Source organism: Lemur catta, chromosome 1 (assembly GCF_020740605.2).
Source record: "Lemur catta isolate mLemCat1 chromosome 1, mLemCat1.pri, whole genome shotgun sequence".
NCBI lineage: Eukaryota > Metazoa > Chordata > Mammalia > Primates > Lemuridae > Lemur > Lemur catta.
In genome coordinates, this window is record NC_059128.1 from 268,860,637 (window position 1) to 268,882,661 (window position 22,025).

Here is a 22,025-nt window from a genome sequence, read left to right on the forward strand (position 1 = left end):
GCCACCATGCCCAGCTAATTTTTTTCTATATATATATTTTAGTTGGCCAGATAATTTCTTTCTATTTTTAGTAGAGACGGGGTCTCGCTCTTGCTGAGGCTGGTCTTGAACTCCTGACCTCGAGCAATCCACCCGCCTCGGCCTCCCAGAGGGCTAGGATTACAGGTGTGAGCCACCGCGCCCGGCCTGTATCTATGTTTAATTACTTATATATATATATATATATATATATATATATATATATATTTAGCTTTGAAGCTTTTTTTGTTAGCTGAAGCTTGTGATTATTGTACTGTAATTGAAGGTTGTCCTGGGAGTGAAGTCTCATACGGTGCCATGCATGAGAAAGTTAGGCTTCATTTCACTGATGTCATTAGAAATGTACTGTTCCTGGACACGGCGGCTCAGGCCTGTAATCCTAGCACTCTGGGAGGCCAAGATGGGAGGATTGCTTGAGTTCAGGAGTTCAAGACCAGCCTGAGCAAGGGCAAGAGTTCTAGACCATCTCTACTAAATACAGAAAAATTAGCCGGGCTTGGTGCTCTGCACCTGTAGTTGCAGCTACTCGCGAGGCTGAGGCAGGAGGATCACTTGAGCCCAGGAGTTTGAGGTTGCAGTGAGCTATGAGGATGCCATTGCACTCTACCCAGAGCGACAGTGAGACTCTGTCTCCAAAAAAAAAAAAAAAAAAAAAAAGAAGTACTGTTATATTAGGGTTAATCCCCTTCACCCCCATCCCAAACTAGCTAGCTACTTCTCTTTGGGTCAGGCAAAATGGAACTGTAGCTTATACATATAAGCTGTCATATGAACATATCTTCATGTAGCAGTTATGTTTAACTGTCCCTAACAGGGCAAGGGATATGACCGTTTTATTCTCACAAAAATAGGATACACTTAGATGAGTTTTAAATGAGTTTGTTTGTTCATACTGCAGAGTGACATGATGAAATGATTTTGATTAATTTTCCAGCTTAGTGTCTTAGTTCAAAAGGTTGCAATCTAAAACAAAAATGCACTGGGCTGATTCTCATGTTCACCTGAGACCAAGGACAACACAGCAAAAACAGGGTCAATGCGTTCTCAGACGTTTGGAAGAGATATTGCTGCGAACTGAATGTTTGTGCCCCCCCCCCCCAAATTCCTATGTTGAAACCCTAATCCCCAGTGATAGGATGCGGACGTGGGAACTTTGGGAGGAAATCAGGGTTAGATTAGGTCGTGAGGGCACATGAGGGGAACCGAGCTTTTTCTCTCCATTGTGTGAGGACACAGCAAGGAGGCAGCCACCTGTGAACCAGGAAGAGGACCTGATCCTGTCCCGCCAGCCTCCAGAACTGCAAGAAATGAATGTTTGTTGTTTAAGCCACCCAGTCTATGGTATTCTGTTACAGCAGCCTGAACTATAAACAAAATAGATAGGCTTTCCTAATTAAAAATTATGTACACATGACAACATTTTAAACTATAGAGCAGTGGTTTTCAAATGGGGGTGACTTCCCCCTGCCCCAAGGGACATTTGGCAATGTCTGGAGACACTTTTGATTGCTGGTGGGTAGATGCTGCTAAGTAAATAGCTGACAACACTCAGGACAACTCCCCACAACAAGGCATTATTCCCTACAAAATGTTAATAGTGCCTAGATTAAGAAACCCTGCTTTAAAGATAATTGTTTATCAGCTGGTCTTAATTTTCATTTCCTTGCAACTTTTTTCTTTTGTCTCTCACTGGGACAAACTTGAGGACCAAGATGTGGCAGCACAATATTTTAGTCCAGGTCGAAACTGTTAATTAGGTCCGTGAAATATTTTACCAGCATTGGGAGATGCTGGTAAATAAAATCCCCAATTTCCTACTCAGACTTGCAACTAAGAATTAATTCAAGTTCAGGCACCAATTCAAGTTCATCCACAATGGGTGTGGATACTCAACATAGGATTTCTTACTAGTCTTTAGATCACTAAATACCCAAGATTGCATGGAATCATTCACATTGGCACATTGGTGCTCCTCCAAGAATGTATTCATTTACATGAAAACACCATTTTATACAAATTGAAGACAAATCTTAAAGAAGTGTTTGTCCAGACATGCCTTCCCCATTCCCTTATTTGTCCCTTCCATTTTCATCTTCTTTGGATATCATAAATAAAGTTGGAGACTGGTTAATGGAAATTGAATCTGCCTCTTTTTCCCCACACCCCAAATTACTTAAGACTACTTAATGTCCATAGTTGTCCTTCAAAGAAAAGTCTTACCCAGGGTTATTTTATTTAATTTATTTATGTAATACAGTGTAGAAAGCTATCATGTCATAAGCAATGATTCTGTACAATCATTCTGCAGAAAATTTTTTGGGAGAATTTCTTGGTAATTTAAGACCAGCCGAGCGTTCCCCCCTCCCACCCGTAAAAGTGCTTACAATGAACAGGGATTCTTTATCAAAGATCCAAAGATATGTGGACAAAAAAAGTTCAAATTCTCAATGCCTAATGTGTGCACATAAAACAGGCACAAAGAAACAAATGTGTATCCTCTTAATTCCTATATCACAAATATAGCAGAAGCAGCAATCTGTACAGTAAAATGCAATCATGGAAAAAAAAATCCTCTAAAGCATTTGGAATACTTAAAAATGTTTAACTTTCAAATGCATAGTGATCAGGAAAAGAATACTTAGGCAAGAGAAGCAGCTAAACTCCCACGTTCACAGGAAGCATCCCCCATCGATTCTTAAAGCATATTTCAAGTAGGACTTAATTGGGTCACAAACCACAAGAATAATATACAACTGGCTAAGGGGCTATGTGATAAATAATCAGGAGAGAATCTATTCATGCACTAGAGTTTGATACAGCTAAATTCTTTACAGTACACAAAACCCATTAATAATGTAGTGTAGAGACCAAAATGTAAAGAGAGAGAATACATTACTGATTTGTGTATTAATTCAAGTTCAGGCATCTACTTGTGTTACAGCACAGCTGTCAAAAGGCGGTAATGAGTAAATAATAAAACAGGGGTTTGTTTCTTTCCACGTTATTCTAGAAATGAACACCGATGGGTAGTGAAGCAATGGTTTTGCTGTCCAACTTCAGAGGCTGCTGTGGCGGGGGTCTAGTTCTGCATCTGCTCGAAGAACTTGTAGGTTGGATTTTCATAGCCGTTCTGCTGCATCTTGGAGAGGTGGCGCTCCTCTGGGGTCACAGCGGCGTCCACCTGAAAAGCAAGGCAGAGGAGGACTCAGTAAAAAAAAATCCTTTAAGAGTGCACATGTAGACGCAGTAAAAAGGTAAAGAGCATGGTATTCTTCTTTGCCACGATTGTGGCACACACAGGATTTTCTCCCCTTTCTCACGTTGACATCTGGGAGCAGAACGCCTTCGCCCACCAGCTGCGCAGATACCCCATGCGGCCACCAGGTGGCGCCGAAAACCGCGCCGCGCCGGCTCAGGCTTGCAAGAGCCCCTTGGTGGCTTTTAGTCCCCAAACCAACAGAGACTGGATAAATCTAGCGCGGTAAGTACTTCTTTCGTCCCTGTTGGCTTAATAAAAGACAAACAGCCTCGATGGAAGCCTGTTTTACTTAAAAATGGTGGTAAGAGTACCGTGGAGAGAAAGATTCAGCAAAGTAGACTGTACCTTGGGTGACTCAGTCTATGCACAAAAATACGCAACTTCCTGGACTGCTGAGTTGCTTCCCATGCTCATTTTAATCTGTCCCTGTTTTCATCAGATTTTATGTGTGTTAAAATGTTAAAGAGAGGTCTGAGAATCATCTAGTTAAAATAATGTTATGTATACCAAAGGGGCTATTTGGCATAGGAAAAAAGAAAAAATCTAGATTATATATCATTTTTTGTTTTTTTAAACCGAGCACTAATATACTATGCAAGTATGTTCAGCTAAAGGTTTAAAAGATCCTTTCTGTTAATATGATGGTTTACCTCTGAGGTCAGCCAGTGATTATAAACTTCTCCCCCTCCACGTCACGGTTACACAGAGCTTTGTGGGCATTTACTCTCTGCCGATGGGGCAGGGTACTTACCCCTGTCGTGTGGGTCAGGGGCTGTTTTTGTTTCTAATGTATTTGTTATACCTGGCCCAGAGCACAGAAGAGAGGAGGTACTTTACTGAACAAATACAAACTTAGTTTTTGTTTGTCTTTTAAAATTTCTCTTCTGCAAAACCACGGGAAGATGAAGAGAATAAACACAAATGTAATCAGAATGAAGCAGCATGTTTTGCATAGAAAAGTCAGGCTGTACCGTACAGAAGATTTTCCTCCGAAGGGATATTTCCTATTGTGCGTACAATCGAGCTGGGCTGGCCACATCATTTCTAGGAGAACACTGCAGGCCTGTTCTCCATCGCTGGGTGTTGCCAAGTGACATTCGGCCCCTTACGCAGCCTTTTCCCCTGACACAGCCAGTCTGGAATGGTTCTGACCCCACACGGCGTCGACCCTGAGCCCCATGAAGGAAAAACACCAGAGAGCACGTGGTGTCAGCGCTGACACCAGGCCTAGGGACAGAGCTGGGTATGTCATGAATAGACCACACCGGCTAATGAGTAATCAGACTAAAAGCTCTGTCAATGTATTAAATAACCAGGTTCCCCCATGGTCACTTTGTATGACCCTACTTCACGGACGGATTGACTCTTTTTAGCCTGGGCATGAGGTACAATTGTGACCCTGGCTGATTTCAAGGCAGCTGGAATAGGAACGTGCAGCCCCCTCATCCCCTGGGACAGAGTGTTCCTGCCACCACGTGCCCTGAGTCTTAAGTTCCCATTCGTGGACAAGACGGCCTGCCGCTGTGAATCCTTTCCATCTGCCACCTTGTCAGGTCTGCCTGAGTTCTCCTGCAGCCACCTTCTCCGGTTATTCCTAAGACAGGCCTAGGCATCTCCTCTTAGAACAATGCCACCAACAAGCTCTAACCAAGGCCAGTACTCAGATGGCACTGCGCAAACATAGGCTCAGCATCACTATCCTTGTGGGAGTAATTCACAGATGTTTTCCCCATCCCTTCCTCTTTCCTTTGATCTGCACAGTTGTCAACAAATGAGGTCACCTGGCTTTAATCGGCAGTTGTGTCATTAGCCACAGGCTTGGGAGTTAAAACCCCATCATTAAAGATTAGCAGCAGTAATGAGAGATTTCATTCATTCTCCACATCCGCTTGCCAGGAAACAGGCTGTCTGCAGCAGTCTGCCATTTGAACCTGGGCATCTTTTTTGCTCTGCACAACTTTGTAATCGAGATTTCAAAGAACACTGGGGTTAAAAAAAAAATTACCTCGCTTAGGAGATCAAGTACAAACTGAGTGTTTCTGAGTATAGAAAAAACCATAGTGCTGCCAACAATCATCTGCATTCATTAAGGGCAGGAGAACACCTGGCAATTTGATAGTTTTTTCTCCTCTTCAAACTCCAAAGCCCAACACTTAAGAGAGCCCTGCCAGAGATGTGAGGCTCAGAGGCTGGTGTGCACTCCAGGCCTCTAACTCTCCTGTCTTTTCTTAGCCTCTGTTCTACTTGCTAATCCTCGGTACCCTTGGCCGTTGAGGGGGCAGCTACATTGTGCCATTCCTGCCATGGGGCAGTGCGGCCTCAGACCCCAGGGCTCAGGAGCCATAGGAGAGGGGATTATCTTTACAAAATGGCACCCAAGGAGTTTGGATTGGGTCTTTTAAGCTCCAACCCCCTGAAAGCTAGAAGTGAAAAACTGAATACTCCTGCCCATGGATAAACCTTTCACTAAAGGCAGAGCACCAGGTAATGGCAACCTTCCTCTCCAGCAGGCTCATCAATGTCCTCCTCACGGCTAGGCTACAGCAGTGACACATGCGCCACCATGCTAACGAAGGCCAGCCCCATATGACCCCGTGCAGACCCGGCCTCTGCATGAGCACCGAGATACCATTTCCTGTAAGGCAGAGGTGGGGGAGGCTGCAGCCAGTGGTGCTTGTTCTGGAAGGAAATGATAAAACGACGGAGTCAGGGACAGAATCTCCATCCTCCCACCAGGCAGGAATGCCTGTCATTTGCTGAGATGGAAACACACACGCATTCTACCTCTAAATATTCTCTCCCTGAGTGCCGGGATCAGACGGCAGCAGTAACTGACCTGAGGTCTTTGTTTAGCTCTTGGTGCAAGGCACTGTCTTCCTGGGAGACCCAAGGTCCCCTGCGCTGCACTTCCACTGGCTCCTGCAGACGACACCCTGGAAACAGCTGAGCCCAAACAGCCAGATCCGCCTTCTCCTAAAGTACCTTTGAGTAGAACTTCTGAGTACTCTTAGCCTTATGCATCCCGCCCCTCCCTGCCTACTCCTTTCTCCCTGAACTTGATTCTCTGCCACCATTTAGTTCTTCACTGTGTCCAGAGGAATTTGTAGCTCAACTATCAGATCGCGGAGATAAAATTCTGTTTGGGTGCCCATAGTTTCTAGGTCTCCCCATCATATCACCTCTGGCGTATTTACTTGGAGGAGCAGCAAACACCACATTTAAATGTTTATATCTAGTAACCAGCAGGACGTGTACTGACAGATGTCCCTTTTCATGAGCACTGAGTTGGGCCAAACCACAGAATCCTGGACCCCAAGATGCTCCACTTTGGATCATCGAGGTGGACCAGAGAAGCAGAGACAGATCAGATAACTAAAGCACACATCATCACCACAGAGCCTCACAACATTAAAGGAGCCAGGAATGTGGGAAGGAAAAGCAAAGCAGAGCAAACAGCAAGGAAGTTTTCAAGCCGGTGATTTATCCCACCTAGTAACCTCTCAGTATTGGTTTCCTGCTTAACTGTATATATGTTCATTTTCTTAATTATGATGCCACCTCTTTATATTTATGTATAACTGTAGAGTAGTTAATTCTGTTTATTGCCAATATCAAGCAATTTTTCAGGCAGGCTCAGGAACTCCTCTTCTGTCCCTTTGTAATCATTCTTAATACTTTCCTTGGACCTTCCCATTTCTCCTGCTGTTCACTGTAAACCACCTGTGGATTCTGCCCCGCCGCCCCGCCCCCACTTTCCCTTACCTTTGCTTCCCATTCAACCCAACCAGTTTCTCCAACTGCCCCCCAACATCCACGCCAGTGGCTGCCAGGGGCCTCGATTCTGGTGGGTCAACTTGCAAGAAGAAAGGACCTCTAAGGGCTTTATCAAGTCACCGGAATGACAGCATATTCCTCAGGAAAAGTCCTATGCCCTAACTCCACAAAAGCTAAATAAGCAACTCTCTTCTTATTTAGGTCACTACTGAGATGACCGGGGTGGGGGGAGGTGGGGAGACTTCTGCTGTTCCAGTTATAGGATCCTTGAAAAGAAACTGGCTCACACCCTACAATACAGAGAATTTGTGCTCCCATTTTCTTTTTTTTTTTTTTTTTGAGACAGAGTCTCACTTTGTTGCCCGGGCTAGAGTGAGTGCCGTGGCATCAGCCTAGCTCACAGCAACCTCAGACTCCTGGGCTTAAGCGATCCTACTGCCTCAGCCTCCCGAGTAGCTGGGACTACAGGCATGCGCCACCATGCCCGGCTAATTTTTTTTTTTTTGTATATATATTTTTAGTTGTCCAGATAATTTCTTTCTATTTTTAGTAGAGACGGGGTCTCACTCTTGCTCAGGCTGGTCTCGAACTCCTGACCTCGAGCGATCCACCCGCCTCGGCCTCCCAGAGCTAGGATTACAGGCGTGAGCCACCACGCCCGGCCTCCATTTTCTTATTAAAGCTGATGTCTCCATCTGGGAGGAGCAGTGGAAAGAGGTACCATATACATTTTCAAATATGCGGTGTCTATGTACGTCAGTGTGGAAAAGCACCATCTCCTACTAAACAGAACCTGGGAGCCGTGGGCTTTGCAGGACCGTACTGAATCAGGAGTAGTGGTGGGTAACTGAGCTGGCACTAAGATTTTCAGCCACCACAGGGATACTATGACATGGGGGCACATGTGGGAAGCAGCATAAGGAAAGGGCTACTGCTTCACTGCTTGACGCACAAACAGAGTACTCTCATTTCCTCGAGAAAGCGTGGCTAATGGCTTACAGAATGCATCTCTGGCCTTACGGCTAAGCAAATCATTAAATCCATATTTATTGCTTATTTTTTAAAAACAAAAATGAGCAATTGCTCATTTCCAAATGGCTAACAACTCTACCAATAAAAATATAGTCATGTGCTGCATAACGATGTTTCAGTCATCCAGTGAAAGACCTCATCTACAATGGTGGTCCCACAGGTTATAAGGGAGCTAAAAAATTCCTGTTATCTAGGATGTCTTGGAGATCCTGACCCTAAGCAGGACTAGGTTAATGTGTGTGTTTGTGTCTTAGTTTTTAACAAAAATGTTGAAGTTTTACAAAAGGAAAAACATTTTTCTAAAAATAGAAAAAAACTTATAGAATAAACATATAAAGAAAGGAAATATTTTTGTACAGCTATACAATATGATTGTTTTAAGCTAAGTGTTATTATAAAAGTCAAAAAGTTAAAAAATAAGTTTATGAAGGAAAAATGCTACACTAAGCCAAGGTTAATTTGTTATTGAAGAAAGAAAAATATTTTTAAAATAAATTTAATGTAGCCTAAGTACACAGTGTTATAAAGTCTACAGGAGTGTACAGTAATGTCCTAGACCTCACTGCACACACATTCACTGACTCATAGCAACGTCCAGTCCTATAAAGTCCATTTTTGATAAGTGCCCTATACAGGTGTATCATTTTTTATCTTGTATACCCTATTTTTACTGTACCTTGTCTATGTTTACAGTCACAAATACTTACCATTGTGTTACACTGCCTACAGTATTCCGTACAGAAACATGCTGTACAGATTTGTAGCCTAGGAGCACTAGGTGATACCATGTAGCCCAGGTCTATTCCTTTGAGGTGTGTTGTAGGCTACACAATCTAGGTTTGTGTGAGTACACTCTATGATGTTTGAATATTAGGTGATAAAATCGCCTAATGATGCATTTCTCAGAATGCATCCCCGTCAGTGAGTGACATATGGCTGTACTAGGCTCATTTTCATTTCTACATTTTCTTCCCCCAGGGTTCCTATCTCCGTGATCTTCTGCAGGAATCTTTCGCTCTAAAAATGAAAGATTTCTCGGAGACTAATGCTTCCATCATGACATCTTCACACACGGATGGGATTCTGTGCTGAGGCCAGTCCAACTGGAAATATTCATTTACTCATTTTTGTTCTTAGTAAAGTGGGGTTACTCATTCATGAAGAAGGTTAACCAGAGCTGGAGATAAAGGTATCTCCACGCACTTGAGTAAGAGAGGCCTTTTAAGGTAGGCAGAGGACGTTTGCAGAAGGGTCCCTTCCGTTCAGTGCAGATGCCGACACGGTTTGAGAAACGGTGCTCTCAAACACCACCGCGCTCTCTCCCGCCACAGAACACGCTGGGGCTGGGACACAGCTCTTGGTGCCCAACTTCTACCACCCCAGCCTGACTGCACCTTTTTGAGGACAGGAAAGAGGAACAGCACCTTACATGAAATTCTACGCGAACACTGCTGTGCAGGTTCGCCATGGAGCTGAATGAAGGGTGGCTTACAGAATGGACAGACACAAAGGCCTTGAAAGGAAAAGGGGTCGGTTTCCAGGCTCTTGACAACATCTTCTTTAAGGAAGAAGAAGGTGAGAGGAAATAAACAAAATGAAACACAAAATGAGGTGGGGCGCTCAATCTAGAAAGGTCTCTAGTTGCTCTCAAGTGGACAGTAAAATGAGTGTCTATAAAAAGAGCTGAACCACGGTCCTTTCCCAAATTTTGCTCCTGCAAGGATAACTCCTGGCTTAAAAATTATTATTATTTTTTTTTCAGAATCTGGGTCAAAGCATCACTTTCTTCTCCTCTGACATTCTAAGTCCAAGGGGACATTTCTTGGCAACTGACCAAAAAGAAACATTTAACCCAGGCAACTGGAAGAACACTTAAAAGGCAACTAGTTATCTGGGAGACAAGAGATACCATTTTCTACTCCCTGAGGTTTGCTCAGAGAACTAAAAGGAGGGTTAATACTACACGTCCGTCATTCTCCAACCAGAGTGCATGTCTCACTTAGCTGCAGAAATTTTTAACACTCAGATTCCCAGCCTCCTATTTGGGACTTCTGTTTCCCTAGGTCTGGGGCAGGACCTGGAGATGTGAGCTTTCAGAAAGGTACCTGGTAAGTCTCACACACAGCCAGGGGATCCCCCGGTAGAGGCCTTGCTTTTCAGTCGCATCACTGGGCTCTGTTACAGGCGGAATCGTGTCCCCCCCAAATTCCAACATTGAAGCCTTAACCTGCCAGTACCCCAGAATGTGGCTGTGTTTGGAGATAGGGTCAAAGAGGTAATTAAGGTTAAATGAGGTCATCAGGGTGCATCCTAATCCAGTGTGACTGGCGTCCCTGTAAGGAGAAACCAGGACACAGTAAAACACAGAGGGAAGGCCCTGTGCACACAGCACTCCGCAAGCCACAGGGAGTGGCCTCAGAAGAAACCAAGCCTGCTGACATCCTGATCTCTGACTTTTCCGCCTCCAGAACTGTGAGGGAATAAATTTCTGTTGCTTAATCCTCGCAGTCTGTAGTTCTGCGTTATGACAGCCCTAGATGGGCTCTTTGGCCTTTGGCATCAAGCACAGGCACTTTAACTGAGAGAAATTCTGCAGACAGGCAGCTGTTTCATGGGCAGATTCGTCAGTTCAAGGCCATTGAAAGATACAATTGTATTAAAGAAATTAAAAGGGGCTTTTAAATTACTCAAGTATGAAAACCTTTTCATTTGCCCAAACATGGAATTAAACTGACACTAATGAAAATACATCTTACACTGTTTCAAGGGACATAAGCTTAGAGATACTACCACAAAAAGAGCAATGCCCCAAACTTGATGATGTGCTCATTGTTTTTTTTGGACGGGCTCACACTCTAGTTTGCGAACCACTCAGTTCTTTTCCATCCTGCTACCTGTCGTTTCCTGGGTATGATTTATCTCACTGTTCTTTAGCATATACACACCAGTAGGGCCAAGGGAAGTAAGACTCATAACCAATTTCCATCAGCAGCTCCTGTAACCAAGTAGTCTGTGGACATTTAAGTGCTAAATAAAATGATATTCCTGGCTTTGCCACAAATTTAATTTATTTGAATTATTTTTGCCCTGGAAATATATAGACTTTTCTCTGATGAAAAGGCCATGGGTAGTATGTGGAGAAATGTGAACTCTGACCTTGACCCTACTTAGTTTGACATTGGGCGATCACTTGTTTTGGCCTCAGTTTCCCCATCTACAAAATGAGACGATCAATTTGATTACTGAGATCTCTTTTGGTTCTAATAATTCTATAACTCTCAAAATGTATCAATTCACACTTTGTCTAAGACGGTTTCCTAAAAAGTTACACGTACTGTGAGATCTTTTATTTTCTCCCTACCAAACAGCATTTTGAAGGCATAAAAAGAACTTATCTATAAATTTCCTTCCTTCCAACACCTTGAAACTAAGATATTTCAGGTGGAAGTGCAGGGTAAGAGGCTGAAGAACATATTAAACGACAATCATGCATATTTTGCTGAGTTGTTTGGTACAATGTGATTTCCTATGAAACTTGAGTCTGTACTGAAAATCAGTATCATTTACTGCTACCTGGTTTTACTGAGAGGCCAGACTATTTAAGACAAAAGAAATCCAGGAATAAATGTGTTTAGTTTTTTTGGGAAAAAATAACCTCCCACTTCTGTTTTTTTATTTCTAACTTCTGATACTGTTTTTATTGTTTTTTTAAAAAAGTGTTTTTAACGGTCATCAGATTTTTTATGCCATGCATTATCATTTATGTTCTTTTCATAATTTCAATACACATTATAAGTTAGGATAACGACACACAATCTCAATGCCTTGATCATAATGTTCACAGTAAGTTAGAATGGATAAAAACCAAAGCAAGAAAAGAACAGCTGTAACTTCAAAATCATGGAGGAATCATTTTTTTTCCCCAAAGGAGAGATACTTAGATAATTTTCAGCTTTATGTTAAGCATAATTTCCCTCATAGTTAGTCTTCCTTTAATTCCCACTTGCAAACATGTAGCTAAGTTTACCTACCTCCACCACCCCATGATGGATGGATGTGTACTGTTTCTTCTTCAGCATCACCAAGGTGATGACAATCACGGTTGCTATGACAACGCCGCCCACCATGAGTCCAATGATTGCACCTTTGTTTGAGCCCACATCTTCTGCAAAGAACACCTTGAAAACAAATCAAGAAAAAGGCCTGTCATTGTAGGAGACATTTGGATGAGGTATGTGAAAAGTTTCAGTATATTCTCTGCTCTAACTCAATCTTTTGCTGTAAATTTGAGTTGGTTGGTCATGTATTTGGTGCTTGCTTGAAAAAAAAAATCACATTTTCTACTTCTTAAGAATGCAATCAATCACCATCTATAGAATGAGGTACAACATGTGGCTTCCCTAGTTAGAAGAAGTCTACTTTCCCCTCACATGTCAAAACAGAAGTCTGCAGAAACCTGAAACCCTTTGACAGGCGGAACATTTGGTGTGCAGTGTGAAGGTAGCTCTTGGATCTATCAAAAGCTAGAAAGGCACGAATCATGATGATGAAAGGAGGTCAGCAATTTCTCAGCCATGGCAGGTTTAAAACTGGGAGACCTGATACATGACTCTAAGTGACTGTGCCTTAGGTGCTTTTCAAACCTGCAGATGTGTCCTAATTTCCATGGAGGGACATTTTGAACACATAGGAATGAATATTCTGAAGCAAAGGAGTTAAACAAAAGAAAAAAGACATCTTGTTATCTATTCTAGTAATTCAGTAGGACTCTAATTAACCTTGAGCAGTATAATGCTTTTTAAAGTGTAATGTTATTTCAAAGGGAAGTATAGGCAACTAGAATTTTAAGTCATTCTTAAGTCATGCTTTCTTGCTACTGTGTCCAGAAACCAAAATTTAAAATGTTGCTTTATTCTAGCTGTTTATTTGACTTAAACATAAAAAGAATTTGGAGAACATTGTAAAGAAGAAATGTATTCAGTATGCTATACTTACGGCACTAAATTTCTTTGTAGCTGTTTATAAAACAGTATGTGCTCACTTCAAGTCTATATCACATTTTGGTAATTCTCACAATATTTCAAGCTTTATTTATTTATTTATTTATTTTGGGGACAGAGTCTCGCTCTGTTGCCCGGGCTAGAGTGCCATGGCTTCAGCCTAGCTCACAGCAACCTCAAACTCCTGGGCTCAAGCAATCCTCCTGCCTCAGCCTCCCGAGTAGCTGGGACTACAGGCCATGTGCCACCATGCCCGGCTAATTTTTTCTATATATATTTTTAGTTGTCCGTATAATTTCTTTCTATTTTTAGTAGAGACGGGGTCTTGCTCTTGCTCAGGCTGGTCTCGAACTCCTGAGCTCAAACAATCCACCCGCCTAAGCTTTATTATTAAATCTGTTACGGTGATCTGTGATCACTGATCTTTGATGTTATCTTTTTAATTGTTTTGTGGTGCCATGAAACACAATCATGTAAAACAGTGAACTTAATCGATACATGTTGTGTGAGTTCTGACTGCTCCACTAACCAGCTGTTCCTGTCTCCCTCCCCCTCCTCCCGATTCACTGAGACACAAAAATATTAAAATTGGGCCAATTAATAACCCTACAATGGCTTCTAGTGTTCGAGTGAAAGGAAGAGTTGCATGTCTCTCATTTTATATCAAAAGCTGCAGATGTGGTGGAAATAGCAAGAGAACTAAAATTAGATATGGAGCCTAAAGATGGGACCGAATTGTTGCAATCTCATGGTAAAATCTGAATGGATGAGGAGCTGCTTCTACAGATGAGCAAAGAAAGTGGTTTCTTCAGATGGAACCTACTTCTGGTGAAGATACTATACTATACTCATATGCTATGGAGACATCTTTCATGAAAGGAGGAGTCGATCAATACAGCAAACTTCATTGCTGTCTTATTTCCAGAAATTGCCGCAGTCACCCCAACCTTCAGCAATCACCATCCCTGTCAGTCAGCAGCCACCAACATCAAGGCAAGACCCTCCACCAGCCAAGAGAACACAACTCACTGAAGGCTCAGGCAATTGTTAGAATTTTTATGGCAATGAAGTATTTTTAACTTAAGGTATGTACACTGCTATTTTAGACATAGTGCTACTGCACACTTAATAGACTGTAGTATAAATATAACTTTTATATACACTAGGAAATAAAAAAAATTGAGTAACTTGCTTTATTGTGATATTCACTTCATTGTGATGTCTGTCCTGGAATCTCTGAGGTGTGCCTGTAGCTTCCTAAATAATTCTTTCCCTATAGCCTCAAGGTAGTAAAATGACCAATTCTCATAGCTAAAACTAACACCCTAGCAATGCAAAAAAGCAATATAAGATATAGCAAACAAAGCAAATTTCTAAATGGGTATTATGCATGGTATATCTGCAAGAAAATTAGAAACCATTCATAATTATTCCCCTTACTAAACAAATATGCTAGCTCAACATTTTTATAAAAAGCAAATCATTATTTAGCTAATGATACTAGGGTGAGGTAATCAGGAATAAAAGCAAGTCTGGACATATTCCTGTGTCTCTAAGAAAATACTGTAATTTCATAATATTCATTGCACTAATTATAGTACATTATCTTATCAACTAGTTCAGTAGAGGGAGCTAATTCTCCTAATTGCTGCTGCTGCCATTAGTCACTGTCACATTACAGGAGTTAGTGCGGATTGTGGAGATGGGTTTATATGACACAGGCAGCAGAAAATGCAAATCTGCACATTAATCTCCAGCTTTCTGCCCCACCAACTCCCAACTCTTCAGCAGTTCCTCCGGGTTTTTTTTAAACTCTTCAGTACTAACCCAATCAAGAGTGCTCCTGATTTTACAATAATTGATACTGGATTATCCTGCCAATGAAAACCATGCTTCAAAAAGCTAAATGTCTTTTTACAAAAAAATTACAGGAGTTAAAAATGCAAATCCAAATCCCAAGTCAGTTTTTAATATGCTTCAATTATTTAGAGTGAAGTGAGGCATAAATAATACTTTTACGGCATTTTCTTTTGGATATTAATACTAGGATTTACTGACTTTATTTATGAACATTGGAAAGATATCTTCTGCTTGAAACACATATACACACAAAAAAAAAAAACAAAAGAAGTGAGAGTACTTCTCAAATATTATTGCTATGAGAATTCTATTACCATTTTTTGCTCACTACTGAATGTGTGATAAAACTGTCTTCTTTATTAATTTAACCCCCTGACTGCGCTTACTGATAAGGTGGAAGGAACCCTATCATAATCTGGGATTTGATTTATGTGAATTTATAAGCTTTTGGTAAGGATTTTATATAACTACTGGAGCTGCCTGCAAAGGAGATGGTTGCTTTTTGACTTATTCCAATTCTGACACTGGGCAGAAAAAAAGTGATTTCATCTGAAAAGTAAACTGCTGTCTTCCTTGCCCAAACTTTTTGATGCATAATACTACTGGGAATATCACGGGGTCCTGCTCACCCCGTGATCTTACCCTTGCAAGGGAAATTAACCATGGGAGGGAAGGGGAAGGAAGGGTGAGAGGGAGACGAACACACAAAGGGAGACAGTTACAGATGTGAACTTGGGCGAATGGCTATAAAAAGTTGTTCCGTAAAACCAAGTCATGTTTGCATGTGTTTATTGGAGACTCTGCTCCTTCAAATAAACCTATTATAAACCTATTTCCCTAGAAAATAGAGTGGAAGTTAAAGTGGCCGCTGTATTGAAATGAATTCCTCTTTAAATCCTGCCTGGCTTAGCTGACTTGTAGTCAGAAAGAACTATATACAGAGTCTCTTTTCATTTTCTTTATATTTTTATGGTAATTCTATAGGCAAACTTTTTTTTTTTGTTTTCATCTTTTCTGTAGTTTGATTTCTGGCACAGGCTGAACCCAGAGTTAACAATTCATTTGACAAGGCAAACCGAGTAGCGGGAAGAGGCAAATTATTTTTACATACCAATTTTTGATGATGAACTTCATACCCTGAATCATGCCGGAACTCTGCGTCCATCTTCACTTCAGAGATCTCCTCCGTCTTGATGTTTGTCAACCCAGAACCTGCATTATACCATAATCAAAATATGGGACAACCAATCAGTTTTACCTATGAACAGTAATATCATGAGACAAAGGCTACCAAAAAATTCTTTCTAGGCCTGAAGTGTGAGGAAAATTGATGAATGACTTTCTTCAAGAAAAATGGCACCCTGTATTTAAATCCTAAACCACTGCCTATTTTCAAACAAAAAGAAATTAAAGATTAAAGAAATCTAAACTTAAGGCTTCTACTGCCTTCAAATACAAGGTATAATTTTTGAAAAGAGGAAAAGCAGAAGTTAAATGCTGGTTGGGAGGTTGGCAAAGATTTGTTCCTAGAATATGGGGCTATTGTTTAGCCTATTATGTGTCTTTTTCCATGTGCACTCATTACTTCAGAAAAAATAATAAAAGGCTTTAAAAATGAGCATTAATTACCTGGTAGAACAAAACTGCTACTTTGGGGCTTGGCTCCAATTACAAATAAATTATGTTCATGTATCTATGCAGTGAAGCATTGTAAAAATTATATAATTTATTTAGTTAAGTGTTCTAGTTATACAGATTATAATTGGTTCATCTGCTGAATAAAGAGCTGCAGTACATAATATTTAAAATGCTTCTTTGGGACTAACAGAATTTATAACCTACTAACTCTTCCTTCTCCATGAATTGCTATATGATTCTTCACATTAATTGTTATAATGAATTTCATTAACCAAATAATAATCTGAAGCTTAAAAATAAAATGCAACGTCATTTTAAACACAAAAATGAAAGTAAGAAGTAGAAATATCAGTTTCCATGCTGTAGTATTTAATGATCAAAAATCAGAATTTTAGGATGAGAAGGGCTTTTACAATCATCTCCTGTACAGTGTTCCCACCCAGGGGCAGATTCTCAGCTCCTGTTTGAACACAGGGTAATATATCAGATTGCCTCCATTTTCAGGTACATTTTGCCAACTAGAACGGCCTTTTTTCTATTAAGCCAACATCAGTGTTCCTGTAACTTCCAGCATTTGATCGTGGTTCAACTCGGAGCAAACCTCACCTTCCCTTTCTCATTATAACCTTTAACAGGTATCAGACACCAAAGGGGAGGAAACATGTTCCTGCCGATTCTTGTCTTACTTGGGCTACACATTCCCAGTTCCTCCAGCTCCCATGGGAACTAATTTCTTGCTCTTGGCCTAATCATTCTTTCAATCTTGTCTACAAGATGCTGTGAAACCTGTCATGCAACTTGCTGACACTGAAATGCACAATGTCCACAGCACATGATGTGACAGTCTAATGGCAGAGTCTGCACAAAAAGGTGAGGAAAATTTGACAAAACTTAGTAAATCCACACTGCTCAGTTTCCTTGTCCAACTGCTGAAAAAGCTTCCATTTAATTATCTATCCAAAACAGACCCATGATCAATGTCAACGTACACCTGGCTTGAACATCGTGAAGTTGTCATCCCTCCCTTCTGCTTTTCAGAACTACATTTTCCTATTCTTACCTTCCCAGCTCTTCTCCTTTTCTCCAGAGTTCCACAAAAACTATGGACAGTGTCTCTGTTTCACTTTCCAGTTCTCTTAGCTTATGATTTGTCTGAGTCATAAGGACTTGGACCGGTGTAGAGATGTGGTGGTTTTAAAACATATCCACAAACTTGTTGATACTCTTCCCTTCAAGAGGGAGGACTTAATTCCCTTCCCTTGGGTATGGCCTGGAAGTAGTAACTTGCTTCTAATGAACAGGAGATGGCAGAAGTGATGGTGTATGACTTCTGAGACTAAGTTATACAAGGCACTGAAGCTTCCGTCTTGTTCTCTCTCTTGGATCACCTGGTGTGGGGGAAGCCAGCTGCTGCGTTGTGGGGATACACAAGCAGACTTACAGAGAGTATGGACTCACATAGGCATGTAAGTGAGTCATCTTGGAAACAGACTCACCTGCCCCAGGCGAGCCTTCAGATGACTGCAGCTCGCGCAATCTCTTGATTGCAACCTCACGTAAGACCCTGCACGAGAACCACCCAGCTAAACCATACCTCAAATCCTGACCTATAAACACTGTAAGAAACTAATGTTTGCTGTTTTAAGCTGCTAATTTCTGGGGTTATTTGTTATACAGCAATAGATAACTAACATGAGGGGCAGTACTTTCTTTGTTCATCTTGATCTATCTTGGGCTTTAATTTCCTTTTATCACAAGTTCAAATATAGATAAAAAAAGATACTATCAAAGTGGGACAGTTTCCCTTTCTTTCTGATCTCTTTAACTTGGTCCTCTCACTGACCTAATGCCCATCCTCTAGCCCCTTTCCCACTGTGAGACCTGCAAAGCTCTCTGTTCTTATGTATTTTCTTACTTTAAAATTATTAACATTTTTCGTAAGTTTCAACTCATTCTGTCCTCTAACCTTCTTAACCCTTATTTTTATAGGGCGGTGATGCTAACATTCTTTTAATTCTCAGTGGTTGCATATTTTTATCTTTCTATAAGCTCTTTAAATCTGAGATCCTTATATAAACCCATTTCTTTATAGCACACTCTTTTTTGTCATTGGGATCTAACAATGCGACAGTTGAAACTGTATTTCTGAGATTTTTAAGAAACTGTCTTGAATAGTCTTCCCTTTTAGATTGGGGGGGTAAATAATTACACTAAAAAATAAATAAAGAATGAGCTCTCTACTCATAATTTTATAAGCCCACACTATTTCTGAAAGGATACTGACAATACTTTTGGTAGTTAAAAAAAACCCCAAAACCAAACAAACAAAAAAAATCAGGCCGGGCATGGTGGCTCATGCCTGTAATCCTAGCACTTTGGGAGGCCAAGGTGGGAGAATTGCTTGAGGCCAGGAGTTCAAGACCAGCCTGAGCAAGACTGAGACCCCGTCTCTACAAAAAGTAGAACAATTAGCTGGGTGTGGTGGTGTGTGCCTGTAGTTGCAGGAGGCTGAGGCAGGAGGATTGCTTGAGCCCAGGAGATTGAGGACACAGTGAGCTATGATGATGCTACTGTACTCTACCTTGGGCAATGGAGTGAGACCTTGTCTTCAAAAAAAAAAAAAAATTCAAATTCATGTAATAAGTCTGCACGACAACAAATAATGAATGCTTTTAGCTTAATAGTTTGAGAGGCTCTTAGCAGAAAGCTCTTGCTAGTTCATTTCTATTTAGCACAGGTAGTCATTTAGTAAAGACTTTTCATACATTAATCAAATCTCACTAGAAGAGAAAAAAATTAATAAGCCCATACACAGGGAAATATCACCAATAATAAGTTGGTATTACATGTAATGAAATGTGATGGGTATGAGTAGTTTTAAATAAATGGCAGGGGCCTTGGTTTATCGGCTTACGAGAGGCCTGAGTTGTGTGACTCCATCCTAAGCCCTGGTGACTCCAGCTCTCTTTCTCTTCCTCTAAGTCATGAAGAGTGGGGGACCCTGTTGTGCATCTGAGGGCTAAGGGAGGTATGTTCTTCATGACACCTCTTACTTGGCTTGGGGTCAAAGACCTGGTTTTCCTTTACCTGAACTGGAGAAGGGCAGTAATACATTATAATGGGAAGGGTAGCTTTCCACTCCATGTGAAGAGCCTACTAATGTATCTTTGTTTTTTATTCTGCTCAGATTGTATAATTATTCCTTCAGAGTCTATTTTTCTTTGGAAATAAGCCAGGAGGAATAGGTGTAATGGCTGTTATGCCCAGAAATGACCACTGTTACTATTGTAGTCCCTACTTAACATTACCTTCTAGAAGTTAAAGTCTTCTTGTTTTTCAAATATGGGAAGTCAAGGAGAAGTCATTTTCCTCAGTCATGATTATATAGCACTGGGTGGGGGAAAACAAAAACCAAAACCCTTTCTCTACTTGTTTCTGAGTGACAACGGTGATTATTCAAAAACAATGCCACTACTTGAATGACGTATGACAACTCAGGAGGGTTTTCTAAGTTTGTAAAAGTCAAAATATATAATTTGGCACGTCAGACTCAAGTGTGTGGTCTCAAAAATGTGATGATAAAGAACCAAAACTGTGCTACAAAATATGGGGGGGAAATTAGTCCAAGTGCTTTATAGACTCAATGCAAGCACAAAAATATAGAGCATATGCATGTCTTAATACATATCTAGCAAATATTGCTACTCACAACCGTTCATGCCTTAACTAGAATCTTCCTCACTTCCTGAGTATTCTTTCTCATCTGTGGCTATCATACTGTGCAACCCAAGCCTTTCGTGTAAGAAAGGAAGCTTGGCCTAGGCTGCCCTCTTGTCTATATAGGCTGTTCCCTTGTTTTCTGTCAAACCAGGTGCCTCAAATCTTTCACAGCCTCTCTGGAAGCCCATCTCCAGCAAGTTCCCTGGTTGTGCTCCATTTGCTCACATCACAGAACATTCTTGTCGGCACTTATGTTGCTTTGTATTTCTTGCCTTCCAAATTCCATCCATCTTTCCAAATATGCAAGGTGTTCCTTCTATTATACTTCAAGATACGGAGCTTCCCATTTAATTTCTTTTGCCCCTCCACAGAATTTAGTGCTTTGATCTTTGTGAAATATCAAAATGAGATAACGTCGTTATGGTTACAAGAAAGATTTTGGATGACTTTCTCCCTCCCACCTGTATAATACTACTAACTATTCTCTAGTTCTTCCTTTAAAATAGATTATTTTTGTTTGACAATGTATGGAAATGTGCTTTTCACGTTAGATTAGGAAAAAGAAAAAAAGGAAAAAGCAAATCAACTGGTGGTGTTACCCCTTCCTGGATATTTCAGAAGGAACACATAGGCCCAGCTTGCCAATGTAGGAACTTTGAGGGCTTCTAAATCACATTTGATATTTGTAGATGAAAAGCATGTCTTCTTTTAAAAATAAGTGGGAAGCATCTTGAAAAAAACGTCCCAAGGCAAATGACCAACCTGAGCCGGTTTTGGTTGCAATTAGATCTGAACTGATCTAAGGCCGCACCAGTTGGCTGAGCAGAATAGGAATGTCAACCGCTGGCTCCTTGAAATTCACTTACATGACACTGACAATAAGGAGGACATTAGGAGAATGGAAACTGTCTCTGACTCACTGTAATTTAAGTTCCCCAGAAAAGCCCTACAGACAGAGATGCATAAAACCAACAGAATCAGCTGTCAAGACGTGTCACTCTCCTGTCTCTGCTGCCACTGTTCATCACAGCGTGAGGGCACGAAGATGCCACAAGGTGGACTCTGAGTCTTTATCAGTGACTGTGGCTGGAGGCAGACATGGCTGGAGCCTGCGTTGGCAGCGAGAGACAAGGTCTCCTTCTGGCCCCGCTGCCGACTGTATCTGAATCAGGGAGCAAAGGCTGGCCTCCGTGTGTTATTAATATCTTCAAAGAATGTTAATTTCCTGTTCCTTGACTGTTGCATGGGGACATTATGAGAATAAAGAAGAAAAGAAATATGGGAAGGTATGTGCTATTTAGGAAGAAGATCTTCCTAGAATATATAGATTTGTCAACTCAATAACTTCCCTCTTCTTCCTGATTCACTGAACACGTTGGCTACTACCAGTTGGGTGAGGCTGTGCGGGAGTAGAGCCCAGGTGTGGACGTGCTTCTGTTGTGCCGCAACAATATCCACAAGACTAAGTTGAACAGGCTAAATACAGAACAAAGGGTGAAAATGTGTTTCTCGTTAAGGCTTGGGAAACTGTAAAAAGGAAGCATCTACTTCAGTGTTAATGGGATTTGTAAGTAATATAAAAAATAAAGGGCGTATGTGCAAAATTATGCATATACATCTGTTGTGTTACTTTAGCCACTCATTGAGAATAAGTATATACAACCCACAAAACAGAAAAAGTAAGTATTTCTGGCTCTGGAGAT

At 41.1% G+C, this 22,025-nt stretch overlaps 1 protein-coding gene across 1 annotated transcript in view; it reads right to left on the minus strand.

Annotated features, from left to right (window-relative positions):
• Nucleotides 1-2,265: 2,265 nt before the first annotated feature.
• The window catches only part of LOC123630660 (amyloid beta precursor protein), a 245,622-nt gene continuing 225,862 nt past the window's right edge, over nucleotides 2,266-22,025 (minus strand). Inside the window, 3 exon segments of the mRNA XM_045540498.1 lie at nucleotides 2,266-3,220; nucleotides 12,136-12,282; nucleotides 16,076-16,176. Coding sequence (XP_045396454.1) covers nucleotides 3,119-3,220; nucleotides 12,136-12,282; nucleotides 16,076-16,176 — 350 coding nt within the window. The 3' untranslated portion in view covers nucleotides 2,266-3,118.